Source organism: Xenopus laevis, chromosome 9_10L, assembly GCF_017654675.1.
Source record: "Xenopus laevis strain J_2021 chromosome 9_10L, Xenopus_laevis_v10.1, whole genome shotgun sequence".
NCBI lineage: Eukaryota > Metazoa > Chordata > Amphibia > Anura > Pipidae > Xenopus > Xenopus laevis.
In genome coordinates this window covers 125,733,634-125,754,806 of record NC_054387.1, presented here as the reverse complement: position 1 = coordinate 125,754,806, position 21,173 = coordinate 125,733,634, and the positions used below count along the sequence as shown (strand labels likewise).

General features: G+C 41.6%; 1 protein-coding gene across 2 annotated transcripts in view; it reads left to right on the top strand.

Moving 5' to 3' along the window:
* Positions 1 to 4,981: 4,981 nt before the first annotated feature.
* Positions 4,982 to 21,173, top strand: part of LOC108701919 (integrin alpha-M) — a 41,757-nt gene continuing 25,565 nt past the window's right edge. The window contains exons 1-7 of one of the 2 annotated variants that reach the window (XM_041576405.1): positions 4,982 to 5,127; positions 8,529 to 8,631; positions 9,965 to 10,068; positions 10,730 to 10,803; positions 11,747 to 11,861; positions 14,783 to 14,913; positions 20,625 to 20,770. In XM_041576405.1, the coding sequence (XP_041432339.1) occupies positions 5,091 to 5,127; positions 8,529 to 8,631; positions 9,965 to 10,068; positions 10,730 to 10,803; positions 11,747 to 11,861; positions 14,783 to 14,913; positions 20,625 to 20,770 (710 nt within the window). In that variant the 5' untranslated portion in view covers positions 4,982 to 5,090. Of the gene's footprint in view, positions 5,128 to 8,528; positions 8,632 to 9,961; positions 10,069 to 10,729; positions 10,804 to 11,746; positions 11,862 to 14,782; positions 14,914 to 20,624; positions 20,771 to 21,173 lie in introns of both variants that reach the window. The other variant, XM_018236931.2, reaches the window with a different exon arrangement.

The window sequence follows — 21,173 nt, the reverse complement described above, 5'->3', positions numbered from 1 at the left end:
GAACACTACTGGTCTCACCTCAGCAACAATATCTGAGAATCCGTGGCCCAACATACATTCCATCAATCACTTTTCCCCAGGAAACTGGGGACCTTTTGGTCACCATACCACAATATATATATATATATATATATATATATATATATATATATATATATATTCAGATTCGGATATTAGAATAGGAATAACAAGTGAATATATGTAGAGAGAGCTCCCTTGCTCAAACGTTTGATATTTTGTGCAACATTTAGCAACGATGTAAATAGCTATGGCAATATATTGGGAAGCGAAGTAAAATCTTACAAAATATCTTGTTTTTAACCTGTTTTTAATTTGTACTTGAGATTGTAAATCATTATATTGTAAATGTCATTTCCTTTTTTTTTGTATAGTCTTTATGTGATAATGATTGTTTAATATGGGATATTTATATTAGTCGCGCTTTAATGATGAGTTGGATACGTCATCTTCCATTGGCCAAATTTCTCCCGCCAATCCAGGTATTTAAAGCCTTTGTGTTAATGTATTTGTTACTTTGAAAAAGGCCTCGGAGGAGGCCGAAACGTTAGACTCTTGGAATAAATTTTCTATAATGCTTATAAGTCCTGTGAGTGGGGATCTTACTTGTGCATTATATATATATATATATATATATATAAAACTTTTTGCTCTTAATATGTATTAGGAATCGCCTTGCTTAAAGGAAAACTCCCCAAAATGAATATTTAAGCAAAAGATAGTTTATATCAAATTAAGTGGTATATTAAAGTATCTTATCAAACTTACATATATATATATATATTTAAGTAAATATTGTCCTTTTATATCTCTTGCCTTGAGCCACCATTTCGTGATGGTCTGTGTGCTGCCTCAGAGATCACCTGACAAGAAATACTGCAGCTCTAACTGTTAGGGCAGAGACACACGATCAGATTCGGGGAGATTAGTCGACCAATTTCCTTTTCTAGTGGGCGACTAATCTCCCCGGACTGCCTCTGGCCGGTTTAAAGGACAAGGAAAGGCAAAAAATAAAATCCCATTTTTACTTTCTTTAATGAAAAAGAAACCTATCTCCAATATACTTTAATTAAAAAATGTGTACCGTTTTTATAAGAAACCTGACTGTATGCAGTGAAATTCTCCCTTCATTTACTGCTGTGGATAGGAATTGTCAGACGGTCCCTAACTGCTGAGCAGGGAAACAATCATACTTATGAACAGCAGGGGGAGCCCCCGCCTTACTTCCCAGCCATGCAGAACTCAAGCAGCTTTGTTTATGATGATCCCTAAGCAGCCCAGACCACACTGAGCATGTGCACAGTCTTAGTCTTGCAAAGATGTATAACAAAGTTACAAGATGACCGGCCCCTATGGCCAACTTTGAAAGCATAAATTATTTGTTTGATTAGGTTTGTGGTGCAGTAAGTTCATGTTTATATTTAGTATACAAAATACAGCATTTCTAGCCTTATTCTATTTTAGACTTTCCTTGTCCTTTAAATGTAATGGGATGGCACTCGGATTGCTCAGTTTTCAAAAGTCGCCAGAAGTTGCCTCACAAGGAAACTTCGGGCGATTTTGGAAAACTAAGTGCTCCAAGTGCCATCCCACCGGCGATTTACATTCTAGCCAACGGGAAGGCAGACGAGGAAGTTCGGGGAGATTACTCACCCCAAAGATGAGGAGGCTAATCTCCACGAATCTGATTGTGTGTCATGTCTCTGCCCTAACAGGAAGAAGTGTGGAAGGAAAAGACACAACTCTGTCTTTTAATTGGCTCATGTGACCTAACAAGTATGGTTTGTGGGTCTGTTTGTGTGCACCGTGAATCATACGATCCCAGGGGGCGGCCCTTATTTTTTAAAATAGCAATTTTCTATTTATGATTACCCAATGGCACATACTACTAAAAAGTATATTATTATGAAAATGGTTTATTTACATGAAGCAGGGTTTTACACATGAGCTGTTTTATGCAATATCTTTATATAGAGACCTACATTGTTGAGGGGTAGAGTTTTCCTTTAATCATCTCCTGTATTTTGAATGGAACACGCATATCCCCAGTCACACTTCCTTCATACGTTTCCCTTCCCCTATCTGGTTTTATAGATTTCTTATGAATTACAAGTCCCCCTTCTTACGTTGCTTCTTCTCCCATTTATAAGCGGTTGATGCAGAGTTGCTCCACCACCAATGAGGCGAGTTGAAAAACTCCAATAGGCCAGATACAGTAGGTTACCAGGGGTGGCAAAAAGCTGCTCCTGGTATCTTTAAGAGTTGAATTTCCATTTTTTAAACCGGGAATCTGGCTTTACTTGTGCGAGAGAGCTCAATGGCAGTCTCTGCACTAGTGCTGGGGCCATTCCCTCTGGACAGGTAAGCGGAACAGGAGTAGGAGGCCGCCAGTAACGGAGTTGGGTTGATGACTGACAGAATGAGTGCGTCAGATTAATCCTAGTTCCAGACCTTTGATCTGTTGTATCTATGGAATTACTTTCCTTGGTGAACAGAGCTCGATTTCAACAGGGCTCATTTAAATCTGCAAGTGCAGTTGCGGTTCCTGCAATTTTCACGCAGTCAGTTGCGTGTAAAACCACTTGCATCAAAATGCACTCCTTGCTCTTCCATATGGTTGAACTCAATGAATTTAGACCAAATTGCAAATTTTGCTCTAGAGTCGATGCATGCAGTAGCCTACGCATAACCAGAATTGTTGTGGTGCCTATAAAGATACTCAATGCAGTTTTGGTCTCCAGTGCTCAAAAGGGATATTTGTGAAATAGAGAAAGGCCAAAGAAGAGCTAACAAAGGGCATGGAATGTCTTTCTTATGAAGTAAGGCTGGCAAAGATTGTTTACACTGGAGAACATCTGCATTATCTCCATGCACTAATTTCACCCACCAGGAGAACTTTCCAGAGGACACAAGGGCATCCCTTGAGATCAGAAGAAAAGAGGTTCCAACTTATGGTGCCAAAAGTTTTTTTAGAGCTATATTAGCAAATACATAAAGCAGTTTCAAGAAAGGGATGGGTGGCTCTTCAGCAAAGTCAGGATAGCGATTTGATTCCGGGAATCGTCTGATTTCCCTTTTTAAAGATTTTCTCCACCTCTGAGACAAATTTTCAATTTGTTTTTTTTCCTCTGGATCAGCCTGAAGAGAGGCAGCTTTCACTTGGACAATGATGGACAAGTAAAGTTTTTTCCCCCCAACATCCACTACTAAGTATGAAAAACAAGAACCCATAGATGAATCACTGATGCTCTTGCCTCTGCAGTAGGGGTTACACAAAAAAACAACCTGCGGATTATCTAAATTGCTCTTCCTTTTAGAAACAAAGAGATTATGAAAGAAAGACGAGAAAATGTCTTCTGTTCGATCTTTATACTGTATATATGTCTGGCCAACTTGGGTTCCGGTGCTGAAATTACTCAGTTCTATCTCATGGAGTGCACATTCTTGGCCTGTCCCATGATCACTAGATAACTGTCCCAGAGATATCAACCTGGTGCTTTTGTTTTTGGACGAATCCTCCAGTTTTTCTCTATTTTAAAAAACGTATTAATAGAAAAAAGCAAGAAGCACAAATCAGCCTCCTTGCATGCTTCTCACATAAGGGTACATGTGTGGTTTCTTGCATAAAGGTGCTTTGTGAAAGTGCCTGGAGGAAGTCAGGCAGGCTGTATGAGTCGTGTACAGATTAATAACAGCTGCCCTTTAAAAGAACAATTAAGTTAATGCCAGGGTCCCATTTCAACCTTTATCCACCACAGATATGGGATGGGAAAAGATGGGGCACCAAAGTGCTTTCCATTCCCTTCCCTCGTGAATACAGTTCTAATGTATGCAGGTGGCTCTGTATTCATGGAGACAGCTGGAGGTCTATGTGCTCCACAATGGAACTCAAAAACATGTGGCATTCCATTTGGGCTGTAAGGCAGAGTGCCAAGTGCAAAAAATGGGCAGACTGTGTCCAACTTACAAATAACCCCTATTTGGTTCTTGTGGTGCCCCATATAGAGATGAGTGGTTCTTCATATTTGTTGTCTAGCAATGAGCTGAAGATGAGGAGATGTTTAAGTAATTTTTACTCTGTGCAGCAGAATCATTTGGCTATTCAAGCCTGGCAGACTTTACCCCTACAACATATATATTTTTAATAAAATGGGTCATACTAGCTTTATAATAGGCTGCAACCCAGTTCATTCTCACAGAGGCCCAGGCACAGTATGGCACAAACTATAAAGTGCCTGAAAGTGAAAGGTCCTGCAGGCAGAACCAATTCATCCATAGCCCTAGAAAATACACACAATAAAAATTTGGTAGAAAATGAAACAAACTCGAGTTTCCCATTAGAGATGAAATTTATTAGGGCATTATTTATTGCCTTTTACTTAAATTAGACAACCATGGTCAGCGAGTGGCCAAAGCTAAACTTATACTATAAAGTGCCTGAAAGTGAAAGGTCCTGCAGGCAGAACCAATTCATCCATAGCCCTAGAAAATACACACAATAAAAATTTGGTAGAAAATGAAACAAACTCGAGTTTCCCATTAGAGATGAAATTTATTAGGGCATTATTTATTGCCTTTTACTTAAATTAGACAACCATGGTCAGCGAGTGGCCAAAGCTAAACTTATACTATAAAGTGCCTGAAAGTGAAAGGTCCTGCAGGCAGAACCAATTCATCCATAGCCCTAGAAAATACACACAATAAAAATTTGGTAGAAAATGAAACAAACTCGAGTTTCCCATTAGAGATGAAATTTATTAGGGCATTATTTATTGCCTTTTACTTAAATTAGACAACCATGGTCAGCGAGTGGCCAAAGCTAAACTTAGCAATTGTGTTGTTATTGAAAGGAAATTATGTGTGTGGTGTGACAGCAGCCTGTAACATAGGAGGGTGTGAACGGAGTACGAGGGCTGAGTTTTGCAGAAGTATTGTACTCTGAAAACCTGATATAAATACTAAATGGAGGAACTTGCATCCCTGCAGTCCTAAACCCTGGCGCCTAGAATCCTGAGGGTGTCGCACCGTATGTCACTGCAAGCTCACAGCTGTCTGTATTCCTGCTGCTCATCATGGCTGCACTGCTGCACTGGCTACTTCTCTGCACAGGTAAGTGGCACCTGGTTGACATTTTGCATGGAATGATAGTGGCACTGAAGTAATTAGATATTTGCTATCTTTTTTTTCTCCCTGATCAACAATGATTGCTAGTTGGTTGTACGATGTAGATGCCTAGATGAGGGAGACTTGTCTAGTAAATGAGCCTCGGGGTATTTATTACTAATGGAAGAACTTGTAGACATGAGGTTACTCAAGACAGGGCAACTGGTTTCACTACAGATGTTGTCAAATTACACCTTCATAAACCCACTGATAATTACAGTCGTGCTGTCCCTTCAGCAGCATTTGGATGGTGTCTAGTTGTGCATCGGTGCTGTAACTCATGGACTGCTTTGTGCATTCTATTGGTTATTGAGAGGCTATGGCTAATATTGGTACTAGGGGTTGAGGGTAGCATATTGTCCACAAAGATACTTACAGTATATCTGCATGTTCATCACAAAGTTATCTTGTATAATGTACAGCTGCCACTAGCTGGGGTCAGGGATGGACTTGCAAGGGGAGCATATGAGAACTGACTGATGGTCTCCTTAAATGCATAGCAAGAGCATCCAGAAAAGATTAATGTTGTCAGCACAAAGGGCAATATGTTTGTTCTCTGATCTTTAGTGTGTAGGTTTGTAGGCGCCTTTCTCATTATTTATACTAGAGGTGATAGTGGTCACCAATGACATGTTCCCAAAGAACCTGGCATTGCAAATGTTCTAATCTCCCAAGCTTTTGAGATGGTTTCTTATAAAGCCCGTTTAGCCATACAAGAGCAGATATTACTGGCTGACTTGGCCAATCCTGATTAGGAAACTTACGGCCAATGTACGGGACCAGAACCATAGATTACCCGACAGATACTTGATCTTGGCTTGGCCAGGTATCTGTCTGGTTGGTTATTAATTTTTTGGCAGAACCTAAACCCTTGCATACTCACATTTATGAACATTTAGGGGCAGATTTATCAAGGGTTGAATTTAGAGTTTATGGGAGTTTCTAAAAACTCCCATAAACTCCCCTAAATTTGAAATTCTAAAAAAAATCGACCAATTGAAGTTTATTAAAAATTATAATCTATTAAATTCTGGTGAATAGGATCGACCTGTAAACTCGAATCAAAATATTTTCCACCAAACGATTCCAAATTTATTGTAGGAGGTCCCCCATAGGCTAAAACACGAATTTGGCAAGTTTTAGATGGCGAATAGTCAAATTCAAATTCTTAAAGGGACAGTACATGATAAATTTCAAAATTAGAATTTCAATTTTTTTTTAAAATTTGAATCGAATTTGGACTATTCCCTAGTCGAATTACACTAAAATAAACTCGAAATTTGCATAAAAAATTCAAATCATCAATGCGACCCTTGATAAATCTGCCCCTTAGGGTGTGAATTTAGTTCAGTATTCACCAAATAAACAACAACAAAATTCAAATATTTAAAAACGCCTTGTCCATTTGTTCACTGCCCAATGTAGGTCTATTGTTTATAGCTCCTGGTGTGCTTCTAGTCTGTTTTTCACTGTTCCTTAGTCGTGACCAGAACCTTGGTGTCTGTTCTGGGTTTTCCAATACCGTACGTGACAAGAGGTTCTCAATCAAACGCTATATCGTGGTTCAGATCATAGAACAAAACATCCATCATTTTGTGCCAGACTATATGTCTTTATCTAAAACAATTGAGTTTATCTCCGCAAGTATAATGAGAGTGTGTCAGACTTATTTCAGGACTGCAATTAGCTGTTCTCACAATTTACACTGCATTAAGGCATTTTACTTGGCTATGGATTTAGATCTTTTGTGGCTTTTACTGGCAACTTGTCTCCAAAACACCACGTCATGTTATGCTGTCCATGAAGCTTCAACCAACAAGATGGGCCTACTTTGTACGATCTGCTCAAGGTTGCAAAACAAGAGAATCTTAACCTTGTTTGGCCACCAACACACAGGGCCTTATCAGTTGACCTGGTTGTTCGGTCCTCAAGCCAACAATGTTGTATTGGGAGAGGCACCCATCAACACAATGAGATGTTCCACAGATGGGATTTTCAAACCTGTCTGATTGGTATCTGCCTAATTTTCATATTGCAAAAAATACAGACAGTATGCATTCATGGCAACATGGTCTAAATGTAATTATTTATTATAGGCTCTCACAACATTTAGGAGAATAAACCGATTCCTCAGTGATTCTTCACCTTCCTAAATACATGTTCCTCTTCCACCCACTGGAAACAATTGTGCTTAGCAAGGTCCATGCTAACAGATTCATTTCAGGGGTATTTTGTTAAAGAGGAAGTTTAAGTTATTTATAAATATGTTGTGATGTGACACACACTAAAACTTGCTTCTAAGTCATAATGGTGTGACAATATGTTAAATGAAATTTTTTAAATAGGCAACGTTGGAAAAAATAGCAATTATTGACAAACATTGACCATTGTCCTGACCTCAGCTGAATTTATCATTCAACAGAATGTGGTGTATGTGGCATTAGAAGGAGCAGCTCAAAGGGACCTTTGTTGTCCAAAAGCACTGTCCTTCTGCCACATTTGATATAGATGTGGTGCTGCCCACATACAGTCTTCAAAGACCACTCTCCATGGAGAGCACTTTGGCTATAGGCTAGTTTGCATAGTGGTGAGAAGAAGACCTAGAAAAGTTGTGAGTTTGTGTCAAGACTATAAATTGACTTCCAGTGAGCATTTACACCACTCAACATGTGCCAAGGTAGGAAGGAAGTGGAAGCCACCAACAGCATTGCTCTTTTCTGAATTTAGGAAGGCAAACCCAGCGAGAAGTTAAGTTAGGGGTGCAGTGACAGTTGGATGCCTAGTGAACAGGTTATGAGCAAGAGTAGAGCCCTCTCCACTGAATATTCCTCATGGGAATATTTACTCTGGTAGTCTGATTATCCATCAGGTTTCATGGGTGTTGATGTTTCTAACACCCTGCTTGGAGGTTGAGAAGAAATAAGATATCTATAATTGGGGTGTCTTGAAAACAAAGTTAGTGTCCAGTACATAAAAGACCTGGTCAAGAAGTAGCCAATTATAATGGAAACCTATAGACGTAAAGGAGTACTTAACATTGATTAATCACTGGTGAATTATGAAATACACTGTACAGGTGTGGGACCTTCAATCCAGATCCTCAGTACCTGGGATTTTCCTTGTAAGGGGTCTTTCCATAAGTTGGATCTTCACATCTAGGTATCACCAAATCAATGGCAATGCCATTATTCAATAAGGAAGTGCAAAGACCAATGCTACTGTTCACTGGTCCCATTAGTAGAATAGCTAATAGTCCATTAGCCCTCGGCTTGTGTGTGAGCTAAATTATTCCAACAACCTGATGGTAAGACACATTTCCTTATCTCATAACATCTGTCTGATTACAGTTTTATCTTCTGCTGATGGTTTTTTCGTGGACACTGATCAGCCAATCATCTTCCAGAATTCAGACAGCAGCTTTGGATACCAAACTGTGCAGTTCGGTCAGAGGTAAAACTAAAGTTTTATTGTACAGCACCTTCATTCTATGGGGCAGATTTACTCAAGGGCGAAGCGGTAAACGCTGGAGACAATTCACCAGCATTACCACCCGCAGGCGCCAATTCACTATCGAAAGAGATAGACGCTAGCGCTCATCGTGAGGCGACAATTCACTCTGGTGAATGGACTTTACTCTGCAAATTCACTAAAATGCTGAATTTACTGTACATTATCTCTTTCGCCAGACTTGCCTCCGCCAGCTCAGACCATTGGAGTCCATAGAACTTCCTCAATCTTCTGTTACTTACATCATATTTTTTTAGTGGAAAAAGCTTCTAAGTCCAAAAAACGTCCTTAGTTTTTTGGTTAACCAGGTTCCCCCAGACATTTTCTAACATATGGAACATAACTATACAGTGGGCTCATGTGTAGGACATTATAAGAACTCTATTTTCTTTATTAATAGTGATGGGCGAATTTATTCGCCAGACGCGAATTTGCGCGATTCGCCGCCAGCGAAAAAATTCGTGAAAAGCCCATGAAAATTTGGCCGAAAAAATTCGCCGGCGTCCCAAAAATTTTCTCCATCGCCATTTCACTAATTTTTCGCAAATTCGCCCATCGATATTTATTAAGGTTCCCTGGACTTGTGTAATGTAATGTATTTGCTGCAACATATTCATCCATTCAACTTTTAATTTCCCGCCGTATGCAAATTAACCTGAGTGCAAGACTTCTATCGAATGTGCGCTCGGCTAGCGCATCTTCGATTTCAATTGTTCGCAAGTAATGCTAGTGAAAAGTCACCAGCGTCCACCGCCCAGGACAAAACTCCGCATTTCAGTAAATTTGCTTTGTCCCAGCGGAAGTGTAGCAACGGATGTGAAGCGGTCGCTGACGACTTTTCGCCCTTGAGTAAATCTGCCCCTATGGCCTCATACTGGCTAATGGATCCTACTGGATTATGGACCATCTGTCACTATCCTGTATGCAGACACCAGACTCCTTTTGTCGAAATAAAATATTTCCCAATTCTAGGGGTGCCTGGCTGTCTTTTTGGCTTCATAGTCAGTTTACATATATTTTCAACAGTATCCTATACTGAAAGAATGATGTGCTCTGTCTTTGAGTTGAAATATTGCCTTTACTCTTTGTTATAACAATTATACAGATTTCAGCAGAAGTCAGAGCAACCCTAGGGAATGTACCATACTGTACAAAATGTAGTGTGTTTACTCTAGAATTTCACAGTATATTACCTTTGTTCTTCATTTTCTTTAAAATCCAGAAATATAGGTTATATTTCAGTGCAGTCCTAACGCACTTCTATGTCTCATAGCAGGGTGATTGTGAGTGCTCCTCTGCAACAAGATGCCGTGAATAAAACGGGAACCTTATATAGCTGCAATCCTGCAACATCAAGATGCCGACAGATTAATATTAACGGTATTGTTGGCTTATAATATAGTTGTTTTTGTCAACTAAAATGCCTAGGGACATTTTTTGCCATTTAAGAACTCAGCGACAATGCCTTAGCATGCAACCAGTATCTCCTTGCAAACCTACCACAACTGTCAGACCAGATCAGAGGGTCACCAAAGTGTGGTGACCTTCTCCCTATTACATCTCTAGCACAATGAATAAAGAATACAGTATATACAGTATATATGTTTAAATAAAGTTAAGCTGGTCATATACTGTAGGCAGCCAACGTAGCCCTTACAGATCATTAGCTTACTGACCTGTGCATGGATCTAAACTGATGTCCTGTCCAATTAAGATCTGGCCAAGGAATGGCCACCTTTCTGGCAAGCTTAATAAAACAGTGGCGTCTGTCTTTTGATGTGGTTTTCTCTAAATTGGTTAAAATAGATCCTATTATGGTCAATCTTTGCCCTAAGGACCAATCAGTTTTATCTACGTAATTTGTGGGAGACCAATTAAGGAAGATGTGCAATCTTTTACATGATGACACATTAGCTCGGGGCTAATAATGGAAAATTGCAGTGGGATCCTGGACTGAGAGGGTGTTATGCCAGGGAACTGAAGTTCTGCTTGATCCAAAAGGGAAGTTATATTGTTTTACATATTTCTGTCTTTGCTTTAGGGTCTCCTGAGGATATTAATATATCACTTGGACTTACTATAGCGGCTCAGGAGGGCAACCCATCCCAATTACTGGTATGTCCTAACTGTCATCCTCATATTAAATAACATGCCTTTTAAGGTGCCAATGGGCTTGTGTGACTATTATTAAATGTGGGCAGATGAGTCATTGGAACTATGTCCATATTACATGAACCATTTTCCTAGTAATGATTCCTTTCAGTGATGTGCAAGCTGGACTGATACCTGCAGGACCTGCTGGTCGGGTGGGTTTGGGCTAACTGACACACACATTCTGCTGGTCACAGGGGGTTCGGGTCACAGGGTGTTTGGGTTAAGCTTTTCTTCCACTGTCCATGCCCACAACCTTACTCTACCAGCTTTTGGCACTGGCAGCCTCTATTCATGGGCTCCACCTGCCCCATCCTGTCCCCTTTTGTGATGTCAGAAAAGGGTCGGTTGATCTATAAATGGAGTTGGGTGCAAGTTGGGTGCTGGCAGGTGTGGGTCGGGTGCAGGTTGAATTTAGGGCAGTACAAAATGAACCAATACAGTACAAGTGTAGCTGGCTAGGTTGGTAGATGGAACTTTCCACTCCCAGCCAGCTTCTCTCCATGGTCAAACTGGAGACCCTGGCCAAAGAGTCTTCTCCGCTGAGGCAGGCTGTATATTTAAAGGAAGACAAAGGTTGCTTCATATGGCAGGAACATCTTTTATTGGCATGCAAAGGCTTAGGAACACTTTTTCATAGACTAAACACTGCCTATATAGTGCGTTCATGGAAATGGTCTGCTGAGCCTTGCGCGTCACATTTATGGCTGGAAACCAACAATCTCATAAATCTGATACACAAGGCTCAATGCAACGCTTCCATTGCCAGAACCACTCCCAAAAGCTGTCTGAGAACTGTCTGAGAACTTCAACTACCAGCCCTGCAGATGCTCTTTTGCTGTATTAATGAATGTGTTATTTCACTGACACCACTCTTGTTATATACCTGCCATGTCTTCTCTTCCAGGCATGCGGCCCAACTCTACAGAAAACTTGCGGGAGTAGCATCTATGTACTGGGACGATGTTATCAACTGGACAATAACCTGAGACAACAGCAAACACTTCCTGCCTCTCTGCCAGGTACTGTCCATGCAAATTCATATATAATACACCACAGTTATGAGGAACCTGACATCAGTTATGATAACTAGTGATGGGCGAATTTCTCGAAAAATTATTTTGTGAAAAATTATTGAAACTCGACGCCTGCGTAAATTTTGACGTTCATGTCAATTTTGACGCCATTAAAGTCAATGTAACGTGAGTGACTTTTTGGACACACGTCCAAGATTTTTTGCCGCCAGCGAGTTTCGAGAATTAATTCACTGGCTTCGAAACGCAGAAATTTGCTGTGAATTCGTGCCAGGTGAATTTATTCGCCAATCACGAATTCAAAAAGTGCTTAATGATGTCGTTTTTGTCATGATTCATCGAGACAGAGGGACGTATTTATCTAAATCCAGATTTTAATTAAAAAAGCCAGACCAAACTAGAATCCATAATTGGACCTTATTTATTATTAAAAAAAAGATCAAATTAATCAGAGCGTGGACAAACATGAAAAAATCGAGTGAAAGTCCAAATCGTATAATTTTTTTGGATTTTTCCCAAAAAGCCAGATTTTTTCATATTTTTCCAAAGCAGACCACTTTCAAATAGGATAGGGACCTCTCTATACAACCTCGGTAGGTCTGAGATGCTGAATTTTTGGATTCCGACTTTTTCCATCCTGGGGGTATAATAAATCTAGAAAAATTCTTTTCTTTACACTAAAAATTCGCATTTTATAGTACACAAAAATAGAATTCTTTCTAGTTTATGGCATTCAGACTTTAATAAATAACCCCCTTAAAGAAATAACGTGCCTCATATTTTAATATAAGGAAATGGGGAGGCCCATTAATCAAAGGTCAAACTTCGAATTCATGTCAATTTTTTTAATTCGATTATACTCCCAACTGGGAGTTTATTTAAGAAAAAATTTGAATGTCTAATATTCGATCAAGTGGTCCCAACCCGAAAATTTGAATCTTATTAGATTCGTACAAATCAAGTTTTTCTCCCCAAAAAAAAACCTTTGAATGTCAGGATTCAGGAAGGCTATTTACATCTTCAAATGGCTCAGCGGACCTCTGCCATTGTCTTGTAAATTAACGTGGCAGGTTTTAGGTGGCGAATATTCGAATTAGGACTGATTTTATGGTCAAGAATGTGATGAATCTCACACTTGAATTTACATTCGAATATTGGATTAAAATTAGAACGTGTGAATTTGACACTCGAAAATATAAATTCGAATTTACTTTTCAACCCTTGATATATCTGCCAGTCAAATGTATCAGACAGCCTACAAAAATCGACTAAATTAATATGTATAAATTCTGAGTATGTATTGTGTGAGAGTCAGTATGTGGCTGTGCAGAGTCGGACTGGGGGGACCGGGGCCCACCGGGACTGTTGCCGAGGGCCCCCCTCCGGCCACCCGTCCCCCCACTGTGACGTGCCGGCTCAGCAAGGAAGCCGCTCGGTGCGCATGCGCAACAGCGCCGCTTGGCGCGCATGCGCAGGCGGCGCTGCTCAGCGCCGATAATTTTTATTTATTTTTTTAATATAAATATTTAGAGAGGGGTTCTGGCCCGGCGGGGGCCCATGAGGGTCGGGGCCCACCGGGTATTTTCCCGGTGTCCCGCCGGGCCAGTCCGACACTGTGGCTGTGTGAAGGAGCACCAAACTGCTCTTTTGTCCATGGATACATTCAAACAACTATGGGATACATCACCCCAGCCTAACCATAAGACATTCCATAGGTTTCCTTCCGTAAAGTCACATTCCAGACTTAAGGAACAATAGGTTATGTGACCCGCTGTGTGAATGGCAAGTAATGAGTGCACAAATGAAAACATTTTTCAACTTAAAGTAAAGTCTAAAATAGAATAAGGCTAGAAATGCTGTATTTTGTATACTAAACATAAACATGAACTTACTGCACCACAAACCTAAGCAAACAAATGATTTATGCTTTCAAAGTTGGCCACAGGGGGTCCCAATCTTGTAACTTTGTTAAACATCTTTGCAAGACCAAGACTGTGCACATGCTCAGTGTGGTCTGGGCTGCTTAGGGATCGTCATAAATGGTCAAAACAGCACAAGTCAAGTATTATCTGCCAGAAACCGATACAGCAAGACTGATTAATAATCAGAATATACAGACTGCACTGGCTCCTGTGTTGTCATGTAATCTAATGTGGATTTTATAAATTTTGTATTGATTAATGCAAACTTTCTCCAGCTCTGCAGAACCAGTGGCTGCAGCAAAATAATCCTCCAAATAGAATTCCAGTTTATCGGTTTAAATCTGACTCCATGATCTTTGTCCCTGCAGCTGGAGTTGGAAACAGTAAAGGGGATGTAAAGGCAAAATTAAAATCCAATACAAATCTCTACACAGTCGCCGACTGCTCTACAGGGAAACAAACAAAGCTGCTTGAGTTCTGCATGGCTGGGAAGTAAGGCGGGGGCTCCCCCTGCTGTTCATAAGTATGATTGTTTCCCTGCAGAGCAGTTAGGGATTGTCTGACAATTCCTATCCACAGCAGTAAATGAAGGGAGAATTTCACTGCATACAGTCAGGTTTCTTATATAGATGGTTTAAATATAAATACTGGAGTTTAGCCAATTTTTCAATACCTAATATTTCACAGCCTTATACCCTCATATGGTTTAATATAGCTTTAATGGGGCACACTGGGAATGACCCTCATCCCCACTACAAAAACTTAGCTGAAATTATAAGTGGAGTGGGTGAACATTGCATTGTGGATAAATTAAAAAACACATGGAGATTTGTGTCCAGAATGATACTTTTCACACTGCACTTGCCTTCGTAAATGAGACCTCTGGTTTCTGGTTTGGTGGTTTCCTTTGAACACCTTCTCTGGACTTGTTCTATAGTGTGTAGCATTTCTGCAGTCTCACATATCGCCATTCTTTATTTTCTATAGAGTGCACTATTCGCAGCCTGGACATTGTCTTCCTCATCGATGGATCAGGGAGTATTGCTCCAAACGATTTTAAAAAAATGTTAACATTTGTGTCAAAAGTAATTGAAGACTTTGAAGGAACTGACACGCTGGTAAGTCTCACAAACTACTTTTTCCCTTTGCCACTTATAGGTGAGGTCTCAGTTTCTTATTGTTGCCATATTGTTGCCAAAAAAATAAGATTATTAAATTCATTTACAAAGAAGAAAGGGTGCAAAGAAATGGGCCAAAATGCAATGGTTTGCCCATAATTCTTTACCAACAACCTACCTTCATTGAGACAAGTGCTATCAGACCCAGTGCTTTGCACTTCAGGTATTTAGTGTAAAGAGTTAAGGCCAACTGACATCCATGGAAAGGGCTGCAATCGACCCCCTTTGGACACACTTTTCTATGATGCTTTTGCAAGGTTATTTTTTTGAGTCCCATGTGAACACAAGGTGCTTCTAGTCCTTTTCACATTTCCTTTTTTGTTGTGCACAACCCATTTCCAGAGGCCATTATCCCACTGTTACTATAGGCACCATCTCTCCCTACTATACCTACTATCCCACAGTCACACTCCCTTCCCAGAGACTATTATCCACTGTTACTATAGGCACCATCTCTCCCTACTATACCTGCTATCCCACAGTCACACTCCCTTCCCAGAGACTATTATCCACTGTTACTATAGGCACCATCTCTCCCTACTATACCTGCTATCCCACAGTCACACTCCCTTCCCAGAGACTATTATCCACTGTTACTATAGACACCATCTCTCCCTACTATACCTGCTATCTCACAGTCACACTCCCTTCCCAGAGACTATTATCCACTGTTACTATAGGCACCATCTCTCCCTACTATACCTGCTATCCCACAGTCACACTCCCTTCCCAGAGACTATTATCCCACTGTTACTATAGGCACCATCTCTCCCTACTATACCTGCTATCCCACAGTCACACTCCCTTCCCAGAGACTATTATCCACTGTTACTAACATTGGCCACCATCTCTCCCTACTATACCTGCTATCCCACAGTCACACTCCCTTCCCAGAGACTATTATCCACTGTTACTATAGGCACCATCTCTCCCTACTATACCTGCTATCCCACAGTCACACTCCCTTCCCAGAGACTATTATCCACTGTTACTATAGACACCATCTCTCCCTACTATACCTGCTATCTCACAGTCACACTCCCTTCCCAGAGACTATTATCCACTGTTACTATAGGCACCATCTCTCCCTACTATACCTGCTATCCCACAGTCACACTCCCTTCCCAGAGACTATTATCCCACTGTTACTATTGGCACCATCTCTCCCTACTATACCTGCTATCCCAAAGTCACACTCCCTTCCCAGAGACTATTATCCCACTGTTACTATTGGCACCATCTCTCCCTACTATAACTACTATCCCACAGTCACACTCCCTTCCCAGAGACTATTATCCACTGTTACTATAGACACCATCTCTCCCTACTATACCTGCTATCCCACAGTCACACTCCCTTCCTAGAGACTATTATCCCACTGTTCCTATAAGCACCATCTATCCCTACTATACCTGCTATCCCACAGTCTCACTCCCTTCCCAGAGACTATTATCCACTGTTACTATAGGCACCATCTCTCTCTACTATACCTGCTATCCCACAGTCACACTCCCTTCCCAGAGACTATTATCCCACTGTTACTATAGGCATCATCTCTCCCTACTATACCTGCTATCCCACAGTCACACTCCCTTCCCAGAGACTATTATCCCACTGTTACTATAGGCACCATCTCTCCCTACTATACCTGCTATCTCACAGTCACACTCCCTTCCCAGAGACTATTATCCCACTGTTACTATAGGCACCATCTCTCCCTACTATACCGGCTATCTCACAGTCACACTCCCTTCCCAGAGACTATTATCCCACTGTTACTATTGGCACCATCTCTCCCTACTATACCTGCTATCCCACAGTCACACTCCCTTCCCAGAGACTATTATCCACTGTTACTTAGCACATCTCTCCCTACTATACCTGCTATCCACAGTCACACTCCCTTCCAGAACTATATCCCTGTTACTATAGGCACCATCTCTCCCTACTATACCTGCTATCCACAGTCACACTCCTTCCCAGAGACTATTATCCCACTGTTACTATAGCACCATCTCTCCCTACTATACTTGCTATCCACAGTCACATCCTTCCCAGAGACTATTATCCACTATGTTCCCTTTGCACCATCCTCTCCCGACTATTATATTTTCATCTTCCCACAGCACACTCCCTTCCCAGAGACTATTATCCACTGTTACTATAGCACCATCTCTCCCTACTATACCTGCTATCCCACAGTCACACTCCCTTCCAAGACTATATCCCACTGTTACTATAGCACCATCTCTCCCTACTATACTGCTATCCCACAGTCACACTCCCTTCCCAGAGACTATTATCCACTGTACTATGGCACCATCTCTCCACTATACCGCTATCCCACAAAAAAAAAAACCCCCCCCCCCCCCCCCACTATACCTGCTATCCCACAGTCACACTCCCTTCCCAGAGACTATTATCCCACTGTTACTATAGGCACCATCTCTCCCTACTATACCTGCTATCTCACAGTCACACTCCTTCCCAGAGACTATTATCCCACTGTTACTATAGGCACCATCTCTCCCTACTATACCTGCTATCTTTTTTTTTTTTTTTTTTTTTTTTTTTTTTTTTTTTTTTTTTTTTTTTTTTTTTTTTTTTTTTTTTTTTTTTTTTTTTTTTTTTTTTTTTTTTTTTTTTTTTTTTTTTTTTTTTTTTTTTTTTTTTTTTTTTTTTTTTTTTTTTTTTTTTTTTTTTTTTTTTTTTTTTTTTTTTTTTTTTTCCCCCCCCCCCCCCCCCCCCCCCCCCCCCCCCCCCCCCCCCCCCCCCCCCCCCCCCCCCCCCCCCCCCCCCCCCCCCCCCCCCCCCCCCCCCCCCCCCCCCCCCCCCCCCCCCCCCCCCCCCCCCCCCCCCCCCCCCCCCCCCCCCCCCCCCCCCCCCCCCCCCCCCCCCCCCCCCCCCCCACAGTCACACTCCCTTCCCAGAGACTATTATCCCACTGTTACTATAGGCACCATCTCTCCCTACTATACCGCTATCTCCACAGTCACACTCCCTTCCAGAGACTATTATCCACTGTTACTATGCACCATCTCTCCCTACTATACCTGCTATCCCACAGTCACACTCCTTCCCAGAGACTATTATCCACTGTTACTATAGCACCATCTCTCCCTACTATACCTGCTATCCACAGTCACACTCCCTTCCCAGAGACTATTATCCACTGTTACTATAGGCACCATCTCTCCCTACTATACCTGCTATCCCACAGTCACACTCCTTCCCAGAGACTATTATCCACTGTTACTATAGGCACCATCTCTCCCTACTATACTGCTATCCCAAGTCACACTCCCTTCCCAGAGACTATTATCCACTGTTACTATGCACCATCTCTCCCTACTATACCACTACCACAGTCACACTCCCTTCCAGAGACTATTATCCACTGTTACTATAGCACCATCTCTCCCTACTATACCTGCATCCACAGTCACACTCCCTCCAGAGACTATTATCCACTGTTACTATAAGCACCATCTATCCCTACTATACCTGCTATCCCACAGTCACACTCCTTCCCAGAGACTATTATCCACTGTTACTATAGGCACCATCTCTCTCTACTATACCTGCTATCCCACAGTCACACTCCCTTCCCAGAGACTATTATCCACTGTTACTATAGGCACATCTCTCCCTACTATACCTGCTATCCCACAGTCACACTCCCTTCCCAGAGACTATTATCCACTGTTACTATAGGCACCATCTCTCCCTACTATACCTGCTATCCCACAGTCACACTCCCTTCCCAGAGACTATTATCCACTGTTACTATAGGCACCATCTCTCCCTACTATACCTGCTATCCACAGTCACACTCCTTCCCAGAGACTATTATCCACTGTTACTATGGCACCATCTCTCCCTACTATACCTGCTATCCCACAGTCACACTCCCTTCCCAGAGACTATTATCCCACTGTTACTATAGGCACCATCTCTCCCTACTATACCTGCTATCCCACAGTCACACTCCCTTCCAGAGACTATTATCCACTGTTACTATAGCACCATCTCTCCCTACTATACCTGCTATCCCACAGTCACACTCCCTTCCAGAGACTATTATCCACTGTTACTATAGGCACCATCTCTCCCTACTATACCTGCTATCCCACAGTCACACTCCCTTCCAGAGACTATTATCCACTGTTACTATAGGCACCATCTCTCCCTACTATACCTGCTATCCCACAGTCACACTCCCTTCCCAGAGACTATTATCCCACTGTTACTATAGGCACCATCTCTCCCTACTATACTGCTATCCCACAGTCACTCCTTCCCAGAGACTATTATCCCATGTTACTATAGGCACATCTCTCCTACTATACCTGCTATCTACAGTCCACTCCTTCCAAGAGACTATTATCCACTGTTACTATAGGCACATCTCCTCTATACGCTATCCAGCAGTCCACCCTCCAGAGACTTTATCCACTGTACTATAGACATCTTCCTACTATCCTGCTATCCCAGTCACACTCTTCCAGAGACTATTATCCACTGTTACTATAGGCACCATCTCTCCCTACTATACCTGCTATCTCAAGTCACACTCCCTTTCCAGAGACTATTATCCACTGTTACTATAGGCACATCTCTCCCTACTATACCTGCTATCCACAGTCACACTCCCTTCCCAGAGACTATTATCCACTGTTACTATAGCACGCAATCTCCATTATACGCAATCTCAATCACACTCCCTACCAAAGACTATTTCCACTGTTACTATGTGCACCATTCTCCTACTACCACTACCACAGTCACACTCCTCCCGAGACTATTATCCACTGTTACTATAAATGCTATCCACATCACTCCTTCCACTATATCCTGTACTATAGATTCCCATACTGCTATCCCACAGTCACACTCCTTCCCAGAGACTATTATCCACTGTTACTATAGGCACCATCTCTCCTACTATACCTGCTATCCACAGTCACACTCCTTCCCAGAGACTATTATCCACTGTTACTATAGGCACATCTCTCCCTACTATACCTGCTATCCCACAGTCACACTCCCTTCCCAGAGACTATTATCCACTGTTACTATAGCACATCTCTCCCTACTATACCTGCTATCCAAGTCACACTCCCTTCCCAGAGACTATTATCCCACTGTTACTATAGGCACCATCTCTCCCTACTATACCGCTACCTACAGTCACACTCCTCCCAGAGACTATTATCCCACTGTTACTATGGCACCATCTCTCCCTACTATACCTGCTATCCACAGTCACATCACTTCCCAGAGACTATTATCCCACTGTTTCTATAGACACCAGATCTCCCTACTAACCTGCTATCCCACAGTCACACTCCTTCCCAGAGACTATTATCCACTGTTACTATAGGCACCATCTCTCCCAACTATACCTACTATCCCACAGTCACACTCCCTTCCCAGAGACTATTATCCACTGTTACTATAGGCACCATCTCTCCCTACTATACCTGCTATCCCACAGTCACACTCCCTTCCCAGAGACTATTATCCACTGTTACTATAGGCACCATCTCTCCCTACTATACCTGCTATCCCACAGTCACACTCCCTTCCCAGAGACTATTATCCACTGTTACTATAGACACCATCTAAACTGCCCCTGTTTCTTCCAACAGTTTGCCATCATGCAGTATTCCAATGTCTTTACTCGACATTTTGATTTCAATGAATTCTCAGCTACAAGAGACCATAAATTGCTGATAAGTCAGATCACCCAACTGGCAGGCACCACCTGGACTGCTACTGCCATACAGAAAGTGCTGTAAGTGTCAAACCAGTCAATAGAACAAAAAACATACATGGTAACGATTTTTACGAACACAACATGCAAACCCCTCCCACATCAGGTATAAGGTTTACAATTATTGGGTTGATCCCCCACATTATTTAAAAGTTTCTTTTGTATTCCATATTACTCTAGGGCAACAGATACTTTTACTGTAATTGAGTTGCTGATATACAGTACATGCTAAATTGCACAAATAGTTGACAAGAACAGATAAAAAATGTAGGTCTCTGCACGAAATTAGGTTAAAAAAACACAGATCTTTATTTCAAAAGGTAAAACAAACAGCGGCATCAGTCACCTGCTGCATTTCAGCCATTGGTTTTGAAGAACTACCTCAAGCTGAAAAGGCAAAGTCCTGATTGATAGTAACTGAGAG